Source organism: Parasteatoda tepidariorum, chromosome 11, assembly GCF_982258835.1.
Source record: "Parasteatoda tepidariorum strain Cologne lab strain chromosome 11, Ptep-v5.0, whole genome shotgun sequence".
NCBI classification, from domain to species: domain Eukaryota; kingdom Metazoa; phylum Arthropoda; class Arachnida; order Araneae; family Theridiidae; genus Parasteatoda; species Parasteatoda tepidariorum.
In genome coordinates this window covers 29,616,499-29,637,256 of record NC_141765.1, presented here as the reverse complement: position 1 = coordinate 29,637,256, position 20,758 = coordinate 29,616,499, and the positions used below count along the sequence as shown (strand labels likewise).

General features: G+C 25.9%; 1 protein-coding gene across 1 annotated transcript in view; it reads left to right on the top strand.

Annotated features, from left to right (window-relative positions):
• The first annotated feature begins 1,598 nt into the window (after positions 1 to 1,598).
• The window catches only part of LOC107457486 (delta(3,5)-Delta(2,4)-dienoyl-CoA isomerase, mitochondrial), a 71,450-nt gene continuing 52,290 nt past the window's right edge, over positions 1,599 to 20,758 (top strand). Inside the window, exon 1 of the mRNA XM_087154991.1 lies at positions 1,599 to 1,774. Within this exon, the coding sequence (XP_087011117.1) occupies positions 1,732 to 1,774 (43 nt within the window). The 5' untranslated portion in view covers positions 1,599 to 1,731. The remainder of the gene's footprint in view (positions 1,775 to 20,758) is intronic.

The window sequence follows — 20,758 nt, the reverse complement described above, 5'->3', positions numbered from 1 at the left end:
TTGATATTAATACCAAATTTCTCTTTTGAACCAAAAAATTATAAAAAATAATTAAAATGAGTAAAAACAAAAAGCGTAAAGAAATTTTTTGTGGTACACTAGTTCAAACAAAGTTTGAAACTGTTTCGACAGGCTAAGGTTGAGAAAAAATAAAAAAACAGTTATGGAAACAGAACAAACTAGTTTCCTGTCATATATTTACTTGATAATTATTAAATTAAGGTCTAACAAAACTACTTTTTTAAATTTTTTACATTAATTTCTAGAGTAAACTGTATCGACTAAAAAGTAGGTGCTTTAAAATTAAATATAAAATATTTAGCTCATTAAAGAATGTTTAAAATTTTTTATAAATTTTGCGAATCAAGTTGCTGAGCGAAATTAATAACGCTTGATTAGCATTTCCAAAAATTAATTCATTCTTTCAAAGGGCCCCGAATTCAATTGCCTCTCTGGGCCCTTAAATCCCAGTCTGAACCTGGAAGACAATATCATTCTTTGTTTGCAAAACACTTTCATACTAATTGAATGATTTATCTGTTTTGAACGATATGTAAAATTTTCAAACTCTACCTTTCTATAACAGCAATGCCCTAATCATATACCACGATTCCCTATTTCATTAATATTGCTCCTCTGAGTAATATTTCATTCATTCTTTCTTCATTAAAATCACAAAAATAGTGGGGCCGGACACACCGGAACGTTTTAGTGAGGTGGATGTGGTTCCAAGAACTATATTGAATATATTACTAATGCTCCCGATGCATTTTTTTTTTAAATTAAAAAAACAGTTTTAGTATAATCTGCTCATAATTCCAAACAAATTGGAGGCTCATCATCAATTAGTCATAATCATATTAGTCTTTAATTTAATTATTATCATTTTAGTTATCAATTAACCCTACATTTCTATTTTCAAAGTGCAGATATGAAATTTTTTCCCCTTATAACTGTTTCTAGAAATATTGATTGATGAATAGGAAAGCAGTAATTCAGTTTAAAAATCTCAATTGTTTTACGTAGCTCATCGTATGAGTTTTAGTAATGAATAAATCATAAATCTGTATACACTATAAATGATTCTCAAGAACGAAAAAGTGAAAATAAATATGCAAATAATAATATTTCAAATTGTTTTTTGGTAAATGGGGAGAAAAATTATTAAAGCTACAAGCAGATAAAAATAAGTAAACTTAAGTGAATACAATTATGTTAACTTCAGATGATTTGATAATAGTTAATTGAAAATTACAATTAATTTTAAGTTCCTTCCGCCCTCCCCGTGGTCCGGTGGCGTGCATTCTAATAAAAAATTTTGATAGCACTATAGCACTGATTAAAGTTATTATTTATAAAAAAAATTCTAATATTGAAATGATTTGCATGCTTTACTTTTAAAGCAGCCTTTACTTTAAAACATCCAATTTTAAAAACTAATTGGATAGATGCGAGAAGAAATGGAGGCACCTGGTCATAAAAATTCTTTTCTTTCTTTCTTTCTTTTTTTATTTTTTTCCGTCGAAAAAAAGGATAAACAAAACTTTTCAGAAGGAAATTATCCGCAACCAATGATATCGCTTATAATAAGTCACGTGACTACATAGCAAATCCCTGCATGCACGTGCTTCCTTCCAGACGACAGGCGTCGCTTGACTTGATCTGTTTATCCATCATTTTCGTTCCCTGTTATTATTCTTTCGGATATCGCATTTCTGTGCAGAGAAAGTCATGGCTTTAAGATCGTTTGCTCGCACCCTTTTTTCCGGATTCGGTAAGTGAACTCAACAGTTGGTTTTCATTTTTTATTCCAAATTTTCTTATCCGCAATATCAAAAACATTGCTACTTTTAGCGATGTAACGCTGTAAACATGCTCGTTTTCCTAAGTCAGTGAAGAGCGTGAGCGAATTTTACTGTACTTCCGATTTTTGTTAACATTTTTGTAAATTAATTGAAAATTTTGTACTTTTACATTTGTTTCAATCAATTTTAAAATCACTTATGGTGCGTGACTTTTTTACTAAGATGCTGTAATTTATAATCATCAAGGTCTTGAGATAAACATGCTGGTGTTGTTTTCATTTTTATCAAGGACTCTTGTATCTAGTTAGTAAACACAAATCCTTAAATAAAAGATAGCTTTTTTCTTTTTGAAAGTATGAATGCTGAGTTTTCCTATTTTATTCTTTAACGTTGACGGAATATAAATTATTCATTTAAGTACAATTTTTATCAGTGCATATTAAATAGTACACGTAAAAAGCAATGAATCTTCAATGAAGAGTTAACATCTTATTTTGTTAAAATAGGAAAACTCTGCATTAACTATATTTTTCCCCAAGGAAGGAAAAGTTAAAATTAGATTTCAAATTTTGCACTATTTACTAAGTGTTGACTCATGATAATTTGTTACCAAAAGAATTATTTTATTTAAAAAAATATGCATGAAAAATAAATTATTTTTTTTGAGCAAACATTTTATTAAAAGCGCATTTTCGAAATAGTTTTAATACGCATTTAACAGGTTCGTTTTCCAAAGTAAATTGATAAGTAAACACACAAATTCGATTGCATTAATTTATTTTCGATAAATTCCAAAAATTTGGTGTGCCTTGCAAATTATTTATGTGGAATAATTTTTTGCAAACTCTTAAGCATACACCATTTTGTTAAAAAGTGAGAAAACACATTGTTTTGTGCAAACGATTCTATTGATGGCGTATTTTCTGAATCGTTTTCTGATTAAGAACTTTTCTGAATCGTTTTCTGATTAAAAGCAAAATAAAAGATATCAATGCACTTGAAGTTTCCGCAACAGTATTTTCATACTGTGTAAAATTTTAAACAGTAGTTTTATAGAGGATGGGGAAAAGTTTTTTTCTTTTTTTTTTAGAAAATAGTCGCTGATCAGTTATACGTGTTGCTATATTTACAACTACAATGGGCAACGGTATAAGTCGCAATCAATTTTTTGTGAATTCCGAATGACTCTATTTTTATTTTACTATGTTCGAAAAAGTACCATAGTTTTAAATCAAAAGTTAAGGAAGAGGTGTGAATTACGTATGTAAAAAATTTTTGACGTATATGCATTGTTGCCCTGCGATAAATAAGCATTCTTTAAATTGAAAGAATTTGTGGAATATTTTTTGTAGGAATTTATTAGCGTTATATCTCATATGTAAAAAAGAGGTTTTAGATGTGGCTTAGGATCATTTTAAGTAGTGTATTATTTTAAATCGAAGAAATTCAAAATCACAATATAATTTATGGTGAAAATATCATATTAAATAATTTCATCACTATTCTATTTGCTCGTGTGAAGCAAAATTATATTGATTTGATTGTTAAAGACATGGATAATTGTTTGCAATCTTATTCTCAGCTTCTATAACTGAATGCTGCTTTAAATTTGTTCTATTTGCGAAAATGCTGTGCATTTTTAAAAGTAATGTTCTCCTATAGCTCGTTAGTGTTGTCGAGATAGATACAATTCCCACCCGTTTCTCATGCTAATTTATGGAGAATTAAATGGATACCCATCCATGCCCTATTTATTAAATCACTAATTAAATTTTTTAATAATTTTTGTTTCATTCTGATCATTAAAATATGTTTTATGGAATTAAGTTAACTGTCAAATTTTAATTTTTAAAGCTTTGAGAATTTAAAAAAATTTTCACTGCTAATATCTTTGGTAAATACCTATTATCTTTCAAATTGTATTAATTAGTAACTTAATTAATAGGGAATTGGTATCCATATGATTCTCCGTTAGTTAGCATATGAGTAAAGGATAGTAGAATCTAATTCCCTAAATTTTGTGGCCTCTTCATTGAGTCTATTACTTAATAAACCAAAATGGGTTTAAACGTATATTGTAAAATCCTATAGTATCTATTAGTACTCATTACAATTAGTTGATACTTATACATGTATTGTGAGAATTGTATCTTTAGAGAGATTAAATTTACAATTTGTATCAAAGAATTAATAATATTTATTAAAAATGATTTTTAAAATATCAAACCAATGAAATAAACGAAAATCCTTTCCTTTCCTTCAAGTTCATTTAAGCATATTTACATTAAATTCATCAAGCTTCAGTTCGTTTAAATATGCACGTTTTGAAATTTAGTATTCATGAACAATATCCATAGATGGTTGTTATCAGTTTTAAATAAAAATTTGTTTACACTGTTGGTTTAACAATTCAATGAAAAGTAAACATAAATTCAATCTTGATAAACGCTCGTTCATCTTATGGAGATACTTTTGGTGATTCATAAAAATAATAAAGATTGAGTACTATTTGAACACTGCACTTGATCTACTTTTTAAGTGCGACTTATTTCGGCCATTTATTTTTCTTTACTCTTTAAAAACAACAATTATTTATACTTGATATTATTTAAGAGCTTCTTCAAAACACAGTGTTGGTGGGAAATATTGCTGAAATTATGATAGAAACTTTTTGACTTCCTAATGGCGCCCGAGTTCGTTGATATATATTAATCGATGTATATCATGACATAGACTGTAAAAAATTCCGAATCAAATCGTGGTATAGAGTACCGTCACTTTGGGTGCGCATCATCCATAAAATTCACTTCACCGTAAAATCCATTTTTACCGTAAAATTATTTACATTTATTTTTATGTGATATTTATTTAACTAGAATGATTAAGTGATTTTACGGTAATAATTACTGTAAAAATAACGGTATATCAGATATTTTGCTCCGTAACATGTTCCAGTAAAGGTGGATTTAAAGTACCGGTACTCTGAGTGCCGGTGCTTTTTACCGTGATTTGATTCAGAATTTTTTACTGTGTTATTTTTTTATACTTTTGTACAAGTGTGCATTAAGTAATTTTTAAGCAATACAATTAAATAAATTATTATTTTTAAAAAAGTTTAATGATAGATAAATAGTTTAAAAAGGATTAAATCCAAAATATGTCTATTTTATCTTAATATTTCTGTTAAAAACTGCACCTGCTCCTATATTTGAAGATGCCGAACCCATAGTAAAGTGGAAAACTATAAAGTTAGAACATCAGTTGAAAGACGAAACATGTCATATAATTTATCGATTATTTACTGTTTCTTGTATGACAGCTGTAATATTTTCTAGGTTTGAGTAGTTCCCTCCAAGCTGTGCAATTGATTCGGTACTTAAAAAAGCAGAAAACTTTTTTTTTTTTTAATATTTCAATAAAAATATTTTTAAATGTTAGGAAATATGTAATGCATATATTAGCGTGGCAATATCGAAGTCTGATACAGATATTAAAATTTCTGATATGTTTGATATAACGAAAATATTCTAATATTTACGATCTAAGGGTGGCATATATAGGCGAAAAATTATTCCACGGGCCATATTACGTCTATTTAAAAAGCTGGTAAAATAAGCAAAGAAAGAATTATTAAAATTTATTAACTAACTTATACAATATGTTTAATATTATCATATCAGTTAATTCATATTCATTCAGTTCATTAGTTATACATCATATAATGTATCACATCGAATATCTTGCCCCTCATACACAATATCTAATTGAAATCTAATCATTTTGTTACCACTTTTTATTTTAATCATTTATTTTATTTTTAAGTTATTTATTTATTTATTTTTATTGTATCCATATAAGCAATTACGTCACGGCTGAATAGTACCAGGGGTGCAATGGATTTGGTGAAAGTTACCTTCCTCTTCAGATCTTTGTATAAATTCTGACAGAAGCCTCACCGGTGAATGGTTCTGCCAGTTAACCGGGGATTCTGAGCTAAGTCGCATTTTCACCCCAGCGGTACTCTCTTGTCAAACGAAAGGCGCTCCTTGCTGACTTAATTCGTAGGCTGGCGAGCTTGGCTTGCCAAAATGTCATTTGAAACAACAACGTCTCGGCATTTCGTTTTTAAAATTGTTCCTGTTAGCACCGGCAGGCATAAAGAAAGGTTAAGAAAACCTAATCAGTGTTTATATTTATTTTAAAAGAAAAAGAGTACATTTTGTTCAGAAAATGCAACTAAAACTGAAACCCGTGTTAGCTTCATTTTGTATTGTTCTGTGCAATGTGTGTGGAAAAAAGACTAATATATACTAATATTAAAAATGTATATATTCATACTGTGAAGAAAGTGATACAGAGGGAGTCCTTTTAATCTAACTTTGAAAGTTTATAGAACCAAAACAAATACTTTTCGCCATAAAATATGCGATTTCAAATGTAAGGGGTACATCTTTATATAAATACATTCAACAAAAGTACATAATGTCAGAAATAAACTGTAAAGCTGATAAAATATACTGAAATTTTTACATTTCATTAATCCTTTGACTCAAAATTTTTATTAAACATATTTTTCATACTTTTTTTATTATTTTGTCAAATAAGTGAAAAATATTATATTTAGCATTTTAATAAATTGATGGTTAGGAAATACAGCTTGAAACGCATTTGTCTCTTTTTTGCGTTAAAGGTTAAATCTTCCAAACATTACTCACTTCCAAACAATAATTTTTCAAATTTGCAGTTATTTAGATTTAAAAGAAACAGTTATTCATCTTTGAAATTTCTTAAATATACAGAATCAGTTATTTATAAATTTTTGAATATAAATGAAAAAAAATTTCAAACTAGTTTTGTTTGGATTTTATATTTTTGTTCAAATATAATTCCGATAATCTAACAAATTTTTTTAGTAATTATTAGACTGTTATAATTAATAATTAACTTCAATAATAAATTAATAATAAAAAACTAATAATTAACTTAATTTATAATTAAAAAAATACCAAAATATATTTTTGCTTGTAACTTAAACGCCAGAAAAAAAATATATAAAAGGGACACCAGTTTCCCATCTGCGTCAAAGGGTTAATTTAAGCATAATTTTTATATTGATGTCAAAAATTTGTTTACAAAAATATGTGTTTTAATAGTTTTTGAGACATGTAAGTGCAATTCATATTGCAAAATTTATATTTAAGAAAAGATATGCGGAAATGAGAGAAAATAAAGCAAAAAAGACAAAAAACAGTAAACAACAATTGCAATTTTAAGAATGATAAACTTAGAACATTTCCTTGATGTTAAAGTGATATACGTGTTAAAGTGATTTTCAATCACAATATCAAATGTTAGTTTCTGATAATATTGAACACTTATCATTTATCGTAATCAGTAAATCTCTTAAGAAACATGTTTTTTCAAAGTGTATGTGTTAAAAAATGAAATTATTTTACGAACGATTTACACGGGAAATAATTAAATAAAAATTAATCATTCATTTCTATAAGTTAATTATATTTACTTGAAAAGTATTAGAGTTAAAGAAAGATTCGATATTTTTTAATTTAAGATTTCCCTTCTTCATTGTTTTTTAGCTAGTTTTTGTATCGTCTAAAATTATGCAATGTGTGTTTTCTCTTTATCCAATGATAAGCACATGCTGTTGTAAAATTCGTCAACCTCGACCTTGTTAAATTATCAGCTGTTAGATCTACCAGTGTCGTAGAGGTTCTTTCTTGTAACTGGGCTTTAACAGTTTTAAATTTTATTTTATTTTATTACTCGAACATTATTAAAAATTTCTTATATTAGATATTTTAGTAAATAAGACATTTTAATTCCTGGCTATTATTGTATTTCTTATGTTTTTATAAATTTTTCGAAAAATTACGAAAATTAAATAAATTTTTCGGATTTTTGTATTAGATTTTATGTATATTTGTTTGCAAATAAATTTTTTTCGCTTCTTAATATCTTTTTCAACTTTAGTTTTAACATCAATATTTCGCTATTTTTAAATATTATGAACATTGTTTTAATAACTAGCTATATTTAAATCAAATCATCGATTAATGCATTTTACTTATTTCAAGCTCTAATGAAAATTTCAAATATTTTTTTTAAAATACTGTATTATTTTTTGTTTATTCTTTGATTTGAAAATTGTTTCTGTGTAATTAAACATTTAACGCCTTCAAAAATTATTTTATTAGTTTCGATTTTTTCTTATAAGCATTGAATTAAAAGTTGACACAAAATATTTGCGTGTCTGAAACTTTCTCAAATCATGTGGAAAATAAGTGGCCAATAAGGGAAAAGCAAAGGTTGACTTTGGTTTTTATTTATTATTTTGATTTAAAATACTTAAGTTCAAAATTAACTAACGAAAATTGTGGGATGCAAACATTACACTTGTATTTATAAATGTGTGTTATTATGTGTTTCTTGTGTTCAAGTCACAAAATCTCGCAATTAACATCAGCATTTTTCAGAACTTGTATATAGACGGCTTAAAATGAATATTGGGTTAGATTGTAGTGTTAATTTGAAAAACCGATGCACTAAACCAAGTATATTATTATCGAAGTTACATATTTAATTGTTTACTATATTTTTCAAAATGTTTCATAAAAATATAATATTTTATTTCTATTATTCTTCGATTTAACTTATATTTTTGAATATTCTATTACTTTCCCTCTTGTTCAGTTTCAGTTATTTATTTGTAAATATACGTTTTCATTCCTTTTTGTCCACGATCTTGCGTCTCCGGTTTTTGTATAGGGTAATATAATTTCAAAATTTTCATTTCAAAAAATTAATAATATTGTTGTATGTATAATTTTTTTTCACTTATTATTAATAGAAGTTTTGTTCGTATGTTTCGCAATTTGTGCATTTACCAGTTTTAAAAATAAATAGAACATTTGAAAGCTTTAACTGAAATTAAAAAAGTAGTTACATAAATACATCATAATTAAAAAAATATTATAACATAAAACATAATTATAACATAATTATAAAAGTATTATAGTTGTTAAAGTTATCTGGAATAAAAATTTCATTTTCATTATCAGTGGTATACATAAACTTAAGTGCTAGATTTATAAATGCACCCTATCTTAGACTTAATTTTCTTTTTAAATTATAATATGAGGCAAGAATTATATTAATTTTATTTTAATTTATAATAATTTATGTATTTTAGTGGTGATATTTTAGGGTGGGTACACAACCTTTTGGAATCAAGGGCTGCGTGCCCAAGTATTTTCACAAGTGAACGGCTATTCTTTTCATCAGTATTTGCATAACATTAAATTCTTTTAAAAATTAAAATTCATTCATAACTGAAGAAAGCCAAAGTTTTCAAAATAAAACTATAATTTTCTTTTTATCAAAATAAATAGAATTTTCCAAAAAAATATAAAGAAGACGAGAAACTGATGATTTTTTTATCATATCACGTAACACAAATGTGTATTATAAAATAAATTAACTGTAATGTTCTTGGATAAAAGTAAAAAATAAATAAGTATTTTATTGAGCAATATAAGTACAAATTAAATATCTTAATGAAATTGCATGGGGTCTAAAATAATTTGAAATAAAACGCATTTTAGCGTAAAATAAGATACAACATTCAGTTGGGATTTAGTTCAGTACATTTTTAACTTTAAGGCATTTATATATTCAGTGAATTATAAATCTTAAAACGGTTTTAAAGAACTTTATTAAGCCAAAAAAGGAAACAAAGTTCAAAAATGGAAGCAAAGTTCAAAAACAACAATAAACAATTTAAAAACCCGCATTGGAATCTCGCGTTTTGTAATAATATTACATTGAAAATATAAAAATTTAAAAAAAAATAGTAGTAACATCCAAAAAAAAAAAAATATTGAAAATAATATGGATTAACGATGAAATCGGCACGAAAAAGCACGTCAAAAGTGATAATTGAAATGCTTGATTCGAAAATCGCAAGACGTTAGATCGGAGTTTTGAAACCCCCTGGAAAAGCGTAGCAATAACTGTTGAAAGAACGATAAAAAATTTTTTTTTTTTAACAAAACCTTGGATTTGCTAAGAAATCTTTACAAAATAAGGCTCGCATTTAAATACAGCGCAGTACCGAAAAAGTTACATAAAAATAGCATGGATTTACGACTAAATTGACACAAATTAAGCACGTCTTAAGTGATTACTATTGGCACGATTCGAAAGTCACGAGTCGTTATAATATCGTATTAAAAACATCGGGATTTTAAGAAACCGTGGAAATCTGACACCCTCCGTCAATACGATCGAAAAGTCATTTGGATTAACCTATGGGATTAACTATGAAATGGACTCAAAGAGCTTCCTAAGTGATTAATAAAATAATGCGTAATTCAAAATGTCCGATTTTTTCCCAAAAAATTATAATATTTTTTTTTATTATGTTCAGGTGCAATCATGGGCCGCACATCAAGAGCTGGCGGGCCGCAGATTGTGAACTCCTGTAAGTGTATAATTTCTCGATCATGCGCCCTCAAACCTCTTGCGCCTCTTACGTGACGTGGGTGTTGCGTTCATGTTATCAACGCAACTGTTCATTATTCTATTGCATGTATTTAATTAAAAGCATTAAGCAAAGTATTACATTACTATTAAGAAAATTATTACCATTAGGCTATTTAGCCTTTAGTTATAACCATGAACATTATTACCGTTATTACCACTACCCTAAGTATTACAGACTCGAAGAAAATATTAAATAAAGTATCAATAGAAAAGAAGAAAAAAAAAAAAAAACTCAGTTCGTGAAATCGTGATGATTCCGAACCAACTTTTAAACTTCTGTGCAGGTATTTTTTTTAAAAAATATCTTTAACGTCTAAATTTTATTTTATTAAATTAACGATCTCCTTAATGGCAAAAATTATATTTGTACTTCAGGAGTTCACATCGAAACTGAATACTTCTGAATTGAGATTATTTCTGAGCATTCATTCAAATAATAATTTTCTGTGAAAAAAAGATGCTCAAAATGTTATGTTTATTTTTTTTTATTTTTTTATAATTTTTGTAGAATTAAGAAAAATCGAAAAAAATAATTAAATATGAAATTCTACTCCTTCAAAATATAAATATTTCGTTTACATTATTTTTGATTTAAAAAAATCTTAGGAGGACGATACAGGTATACAGCGGGAGAAACCCTTCATGGCAAATTATTTTACACCTGCATAAGTAGTTTAAAATTTAAAGTACAGTAAAAATCAGTCAGATAAACCTAGAGTAGGCCATAAAGTTTCAAATGCTGAAAAATAAATTCATAATATCAAAATGCAACTAAATTATGACAGGATTACTTAGGATTACGCTGTAGTGTAGCTATTTCGCAATAATTTGTTTGCATTTTGATATTATGAAAAAAAAAATTTTAAATTTCAAACTTCATCGTTTAGTCCAGATCAGTGGTTTTCTATTTTTTTCGACTACGGAACCCTATATTATCAATCTTTTCTCGGCGATATATAATAAAAAATCAAAATATAATAAAAAATTGTGAGGTATAAACCAATAAAAGACTGCTTTATTTTAAAAATATTTAATAAGAGGAATGAAATGTTTTCATAGTTTTATCATTAATAACCTTCAATTAGGTTTTATGTTATAAGCTGCAAATGAATAAAATAAGCCGAATTATGGTTTTCGTTTAAATGAAAACTTACAAAAAAACCTTCTTAATAAAACTACTGCGTTAAAATGGTTATTGCTCTGTAAAAACTGTTATGTAATATTTTCTCGAATATAATGTTGAAAAACACAAACAATTATGTGAAGAAACATTTTAATTTATTTTATCCATGTTGCTTAACTATATTCGTAAATGATTACAACAATAGCTCTTATTTTTTTTTCTTTAACTTTGTACGAACTTGATTAGATAAATTAGTAAAAAATTTTTTCCATCTTCTTAAATTTTCATAAATTGTTAAACCATTTTTGCCTGTTGCAATGTTTGCAATGCTTTAGCTTTGTTGTAACAACAGTATGTCATTACGTTCAATAAGATTATTTCAAAAATCAACGAGGTAATACTTTTAATAAAATTAGATAAAAATAACGAGCCTATGCTTTTAATTATTTCCACATTTCTACTATTTTTAACAGTGGTACTATCTTAAAAATAATAGACGTTTTTGAAAATAAAACTAACGTATGCAAAATTTAAAAGCAGTTGCAAATCCTTGGAGGCAGCGGCGTACACACACTTGGGTGCTCCTCCGTGCAAGATTCAAAAATGCGCCCTATCTTAGATTTAACATAATTTTTTTTAAAAAATATAATATGAAACACGAACACAATGAAGACACATTCGGGTATTTATAAGCATTCATTTTATTTTAATTTATATTATTTTAATATTAATTAATAAGGAATTAATAATTGCGATGGAAAGGCGGGATTTAGAAAAAATACTGAACTGGAACTTAGTATATACATACCCACTTACCACATTGAAATGAAATTAATCTTAAAAATATGAGAAAATTACTTACTATCTTAGAATAATTATATTCAAATTTTAGTTAAGAGTTATTTTTATTTGTAAAGTGAATTAAAAAAAATAGTTTTGGAAAGATATATTATGATAATTTTAATGTTAACATCAGTGTTTCAGACACAATTCTTTTTATCAGTCAACATAGTAATGTATTTGCATAAAATTACATTATTTTAAATATTAAAATTCATTCAATACTAACACTTTTCAAAATAAACAAATTTCCTTTTCATCAAAAAATAGTTTAATCGAAAAAATTATAAAGATGGGAAAATAATGATGGCTTTTTATCACATCACGTAACACACAATTAAAAAATTAATGCATAATAATAATTTTTAAAATTATTATTATGCATCAAGAACTGGTGGGTTGCAGGTTGTGCACCCCTACATGTAATGTATTATTTTTGAATCATACGCCCTCAAACCTCAATTCAAATGGTAATAGGCATGAAATTTTGAATAATGAAATTCTAGGAAATCATAGCAAGGTCTGTAGTAATAATTTTTTATAGTGATAAAATAAATAATCTAAACTATACTTGTATTGCCCTACTGCTTTTAACAAAACTAAATAAAAATAACGAAGCAATGTTTTTAATTATTTCCACAAATTTTGATTGTGCTAATTTACCTATTAAAAAGTATCCACGTTTTTGAATATAAAACTCGAGTGTGCAAAATTTAAATTCAATTACAAACCGTTGAGGAACATGCACCTGTCAGTGGTCACGTAGCTTCTCCGAAACAGTTCAAATCCAAAATAAATAACCTGTTTTTTCTTTATTTTTTTAATTCTCCGAACTCTAATTTGTAGTCGGTGTGATTCAAACAGTTTAAATTGCTATAATATTGTTTTTTAAACGAGAAAGTAACGCGAGCTCAGAAGAAAAAAAAAGAGTACGTTAGGTTTGACTCGGAAGATGTGTGTTTGTTTGACCTTGATCTACACTGAGTGATACGTGCAATTCGTCGATTTTGTAATCTTCAGTTCTTTCTCCTCTTTAGTGTGTCGACCTGAACAGTTTTGAATAAAGCAGACGTGACAGTCTGTCATTGTTAAACGTATATCTAGACCTACTAATTTATACAATTCAAATGGTAATGTGCATGAAATAGTGTATAATAAAATTTTAAGAATTTAAACCAAGGTATATTGTGACACTTTTTTATGGTGATTAAATAAATAATCAAAACTATACTTGGATTCTTGTTATTATTACCTACTATAAAACTTTTATTTTGAATTATTTTAATTTAAGAATTTTTGAATGAATATTAAAACGTGTTGCTTTTGGAACGAATGATCGGAATTATCAAATTGTAATTTTTTCTTCTTTTTTATGTAGGAATTTAAAAATTAACTAATGATCAGACTTAAAAATGTTTGCACAGATGATTTTATTTTAATGAAATGAATCAAATAAAATTAAATTCAAGAAATCGATAACTTTTTTATTATTTGTATATCGAAAACATATTTTTAATACTAAAAAAAGTTTCCAGTTTTAACAAAAAACACATTGGAACAAAATTGTGTTTATAGGTATATCGTATTGACGCGATAGCGAATAAAAATGAGCATATTTATTAAATTAAAAACCAAATAGTTTTTTTCGTGAGAAATGTAAATAAAATTGTTTTCGAAATTTAAATACTAAAAGATCCTAAAAATTTTGATTATTTGTATTTATTTATTTATTTATTTTTTGTTGCATAAAAACGTCTTAATTTAAAATTAGTCCACTCGATAAACCTCTAAAAATTTGTCTCTTTATCAGATACGCTGACTACTGACGTATAATTAGGTTACTAAGAGATCATAGTACTCTTCAATAGGTCTCTTCGATAATAATTTAACCTCAAAAGTTTTTCTTTTTTTTGTGCTAGATTCTCAAAGCATTGTAACAAAAAGCATGAATAAAACGAAAATCAAAAACTATCATTTAAAATCCACGGTGAAAAGCGCTCTTAAATGCTCATATCATCATATTTGGTTGAAAATTCTTCCAGGACAAGCTCTTTTTCTTCTTTTTTTACCTGTACGGCCATTCTATTACCTCAATTACTCTAAAATCTGATTCCACTGAATAAAACCATCGTTGTTTTGCCTTCCCTCTTTTCTTATCTGCTAACAATCTAAACACTTATCTCAAATGCAAAATGATATAAAAAAACACAATATAAATTACTGTTACAGGTTTATAGATTACTAACGAATTCACTGATATTTATATTTGTTATGCCTTGTTGCGCAGGATACAACGGACACGCTTGTTTATGTTTGGTTGGCATTGAAAAGTCTAAAAAAAATATTATTTCCTTCTTAGAGGCTTCAGCGGATGTGTTGTCATTCGACCGTCTGCGGCTATTCACTTTCTTTTAATAATTCACGATCCACATGTTGATTTTTTGTTAACTATTTATAATGTTTATTCAAAAAAAATAGAAGGATTATATTGTGAGATAAATACATTAAGAAAATTATTTTTGGATATTTTGAAAACATTTTTGTCCTTTTTTGTCTCTTTAAACCTATAAAATAAGATACATAATTTTTTTTGTTGGAAAATTTTCTTCTCACAATGGATAAAAAAATGCATAGTAGAACTTATAATATAATAATATAGTTTCCTTAATTTCCTCGTTTGCCTGACTTAAGGTAAATAAAAATATTGTTAATAAATTAATTAATAAGTACAAGAAATAAGAAAAATACATAGAATAAAAATAATACAAGAAATAAGAAAAATACATAGAATAAAAATAATACAAGAAATAAGAAAAATACATAGAATAAAAATAATACAAGGAATAAGAATAATACAGAAGCATTTTTTTCACTGAATTATTATTATTATTATTTTTTTTGTAATGGAACCTTATTCAAGTTTAAAGACGTGGTGGCAGTCCGAATTTTATATGAAACTCAAAGCACAGGCGTGGATGTTATTGAATTTAAGTTTCACAATCTTTTTTTTTATAACGCGGATAACATTATTATATTTTATAACATTTATTATATTTATTTAGTAGCGGTTAAGGTTCCCTGCCTTCAAAACTCAAAACATATTTACAATCTATATTTATTCAAATTATTGCTTACCATGTTTTGATCATTAACCCTTTATTAAACATATTTTTCATTATTTTATATGAATTTAGGTCGAGAATAAGTGAAAAATAATATATTAACCATTTTAAAAATGTATAGTTTTAAAATACAATGAGCCAAAAATGTTGTCGATTTCTCAAACATTGCAACGTTTTTCATTTTGTCTATTTCTCTTGCAGTTTTCCATTTTTTTTTTTAAAGCTTTTAAATAGTCAATGAATTTTATAATGTGCCGCTGCTATTGCTATTTTATGATGCTTTTGCTGGTGCGAAATCTGTGCAACAACCATTTTCATTATTCCGCGAAAATTCTGTTCCCTCTACATTGGTATTTTAAAGTTTGAAGATAAGTAAGTTATGGTAAGCCTAAAATAAACGATGAAGTTTCAAATGCTAAAAGAAAGGTTTTCAAAATATCAAAATGCAAACATATTCTTGCAGAATAGCTTCCTTACTGCATAATTCTAAATAATCCTTTAATAATTTGTTTGCATTTTGATAATTTGAAAGAAAAAAAAATCCAGGTTTAGGAAAATAATTAAAAAAACTCTAGGTTTATTCGGAACTCATTATTTCAATAATTTAAATTTTAAATTATTGTACTTATAGAGGAGCAGGGGGGAAAAAATTGCCATGATGGATTTCTCAATCGGTATTGTGTCCTTATGCCAAAGGTGTTGCTTTATTAAATTGAATTGAAGATGTGAATTCGAATGAAATGATGTAGTATATATTTTTTAAAAATATTAATACATAAAGATTAATTTAAACACTACCTAGTATTTAGCAAAATGATTAAGACTCTTTAACTCTCCGCTACGCATTTTCTTAAAATAGAAAAATAACACCTGATTTTTTTTGTCGAATTTATACGAGTGCTTGATTTCACCGAATTCGATTAAGAGGATTTTAAATAGTAAGCTACAGATGTCAGTACCTTATGTTCGTAAAGCTATTGATCTTTATTTCTCGAAAATGTATTTTTGGTTCAGCTTATTTATTTTTTCGTCGGGATGGTGTGCAATTTTATGAAGAACGAATATAAGTTTATTATGTTATGTTATATATGTATATAAGTTAGAATATGTATATATATATATATATATATATAAGGATTAAGTAGTTCTGAAATTGACCTTAATTTCTATAAAACACTCTTATAACATTCCGAGGTACAAACAATGCTTTTTGCCTAGCTATTGTTTTAAAAATTCTGTCAAATTAAAATTCTTTAAATTATGTTGATATTTTTAACTTATTAAAAGTTTTAGCCTCTGAGAAGCAGTTTATTGATTTATTATTTATAACAATATTATGTATTATATAATCAAAATAATTAAAAATGTATAAAAATTAAAGCATATAAAGTATTAAAAATATATGAAGTAGCATGTATCACATTTATGTATCACGTATGCCCTCTTTTTCGAAAGGCCCAACTGAAAAATAGGCGAAATTATTTCTTTAGATACATCGATGTAAAAGTAAAGTTGCTTAAATCCAATATGTACAGTGTCTTAAAAATATAGTTTTATTTTGAAAAGAATTTTTTTAAATATTTTGTCTGTTAAAACATTTGATCAGAATGTTAGGAAATTTATAATTGTATAATAATATCATGTAATCCTATGTGATAAAACAATCACGAATCAGATAAATTTTTTGGGATAGTTTAACATTTTAAAGTGCAGTCGAACTTTTAATGAAATGTAAGATAAAGTGATAAAACATTTTGCTAAACAAAAAATAAATAAATAAAAATAAAAAATTTAAGAATATTAAAGCAGTTTTAAGCTTAACGTTTTTCTCATCTTGTTCCAATTTAACTTGTATGATTTTAAAACTAGTACTATTCATATTTTGAAGAAATTATAATAATGGTGGTATAATAATTCTTATACATATTTTATTTAACTTTTTATTATTTATAAAAAAAGAAACAGAGAAGATGAGATATTTCGACTTTTTTGGATCACATGGTCCATTTTGGTAACCATAAAAACTTTACATAAATTTACACAAAGAAATAAAAAAGACTCTCATTTTCTACCTCGTTCAGCTGCACTTATAGTTTCAATATTAAAATTTTAAAAAAATAATATTTTTAATTCAGAAAAAAATATATGTGAAAAATACCAAATTCTGAAAGTGTTAATTAGCACAAAATAATTACTTTAAAAATCATATAATATTTTGATAAAAACAAAATAAATAAAATTATATAAAGCACACTTAACACACTCATACAATAAATTAAGTTTAACAAATTATCCAATTCTTAAAAATGTTTTTTTTATTACAGTTTTTATTATTGAGCTTAATAAAATCATACGGATGACTTTTATGAAACTTACATTTAAAATATCATTCTTTTAATTATTTAATTAATTCATCAGTCATTCTTTTAATATCATTCTTTTAATTAATTCATTCTTTTAATTAATTAAAATGTAAGTTGTATTAAATTTTTGTATTAAAATAAAAATTATCACGATTTATATAAATCATTATTGGTATATAAAGGGGGTTTTTGATATGGTTTATTTTGCATGAGAGAAAGTAAATGTGTAACGGATTTGGTGTTTCAGCTCTGTTCTACATAATGTGGTTATCATATAAGAAAAGAATAAAATGATAAATTTAAAAAGATGAAAAGTAAAATAGAAAAAAAGCACCTTTTGGAGTGCATTAATGCAATCTCAATCGTGTTATTTTTCCTACTTTTAGAATTAAAAGTTCTTTGGTCATTTTTATTTATTTATTATTTTTGTGCTATGAAAGCAAAAGACTTGAAATTAATTTCAATAAAATAAAGATAATGCTGATTCTTAAGAACCCATATTGGAATGCCCCTATTAAAAGCAGAAAGAATGATCATTACAATAGCAAATTTTTTATTTCAAAGAACTTTATTTGTAATTATTATTATTATTTTTTTGACTGGGAAACCGTGATTTATTTAAATGATTTATTTAAAGTGGAATGCTTTAAATGATGAGTGCTGACATAATTTAATCCATTCTCAACGAATCAATGTTTATAGTTTTTGTTATTAAATTAAATTTTTTTTATTGAACTAAATGGGCTTTTTTTTTTAAAAAAAATAATAAAGGTTGCATTTAATTTTTGAATGAAAACAAAGTTGTTTAAAAGCACAAAGAATTCAAAATCTCACTTTACAATTTTAAAAAAAAGTATTAAATTTATGTATATAAACTAATAATGGTATAGTTATATATATAAACTGATAATGGTAAAAGTATAAATTTATACACAAACAATAAACGGTAAAATCATGAACTAATTTACTGTATGAATGAATTTGATATACGAACATAATGAAAACAATTATTATACGAACAATTATAAAAAACAATTCTAATAGTACACAAATACATATATATGTATAAAAGAAGTAACTGATTTAATTAAAACATATGCTTACCCCCTTCGAAATGTCTTTTACGTTTTTTTTTTTTGTTTTTGTTTTCCAAAGGGAAACTTTACTAAAAATGAGAATTATTGATATTACGATTTATGTTAAAAAGTTTAAATTATGTTTATGTTGCAAATAGTTTATCAAACTGATGAAAAAAACAACAGCAATAAAACGAGCAATCAAATAATTCTACATTAAAACAAACAAAATTACAAAAATTTATGCTTTAATTTAAAATAGATAATTTAAATAATGCAATTAAATGAGCTAAAAAGGAAATTTAACAGAGAGCGTTTCTGAATGTTTGTCTAAGAGAAAGTCTCCTCACTAAATGACCAGAGAAAATGTCCTCAAGAGTTTTCCTGAAAAATCCAGATAATTGTTGTTTGAGACAATTTATGAAGAAATCCAAGTAAGATATGGTTTTGTCGATAGGACGATAAAGAGGACAAAGGAGACCAGAGACATAAAAATGTCAAAGGCCATTTAAAAAATGAAAAAGACTTTTTCCCATAATGTAAAATAAGTCAGCTGTTTTTGAGGAGTCAAATAACTATAATATGCTTGGTGGGTGGTATACTATCTGAAAGTCAAGGGAGGCTTTGGAACCAATTTTTATCAGTGACGGATACATTTTCTTTACTTTCTCCATGGAAGGGTAAAATAGAAGAAATTATTTTAGTATTCTAAACACTTGATTTTTTTTTTAATACCGTGTGTTTTATTTGGGGGTGTACTCTGTTTTTAAAAACGTTTCTTTCCTTTAATTATATAAAAAGACGTCATGTGTAAAAAAAAAAAAGAATATTTGTCATGCAAAAATTAAATTTGAAGGTTAGAAAAAAAAAAAAGATTTTTTTCCCCTAAAAATATTCATTTAACTTCATGAACTTCTTTATTTTCATGAATGTCTAAATTTCTGAAGGGGCGAAGCACACAATTCATTCAATAAAATATAAATTTCAATATAAATTTCAGTTCACTTCAATATAAATTTCAGAGGAAAATAAAGTTTTGAATTTCAGTAATAACTTCAAATTGGAAAAAAAAAAGTTTTTTTTTTCTTTAATTACCAATTTAACTTGACTTTATTTTCATGAATGTCTAAATTTCAGAAGAGGCGAAAGCACATTATTCGCTTCCTTACTTTAATTTCAGAGGAACATAAAGTTTCCTACTTGGAAAGTCGCGTCTTAGTTTTTTTTTTTTTTTTTTTTTTTTTTTGCTATTGCTCTTTTTCTAAATATACTAATTAAACTTGATGATTTTATTTTAATGAATGTCTAAATTTTAGAAGGGGCGAAACGCATTATTCGCCCTTTAATTAAGTTTCAGAAGAAAATAAAATTTTATTTTTGAAAAATAGCTTAAATTGAAGAAAAAAAAAGAAAGTTGTTTTTATTTTCTGAAATTAACAGCTTAACTTGACTTTATTTTCCCGAATGTCTAAATTTCAGAAGGGGCGAAACATGTTATTTGCCCCCTCAATTAAATTTCAGAAGAAAATAAAGTGTTTTCTTCCTTTTGAAAAATAGCTTCGAAATTGAAAAAATAATTTTTTTTCGAAAAATTACAATTTTTACTTGACTTTATGTCCATGAATGTCTAAATTTCAGAAGGAGCGAAGCAATCTTCCTGCCCCTTACTTCAGTTCTAGAGGAAAACAAAGTTTTAAACTTGAAAAATAGCTTCTAAGTTGAAGAAAAAAAAGTAGTTATTTTTCTAAAATTATCAATTTAGCTTGATTAACTAATTATTTTCACGAATAAGTAAATCTTAGAATGGGTAAAGCATATTATTCGTCCCTTCTGAATTTCAGAAAAATATTAAGTTTTCTAATTGAAA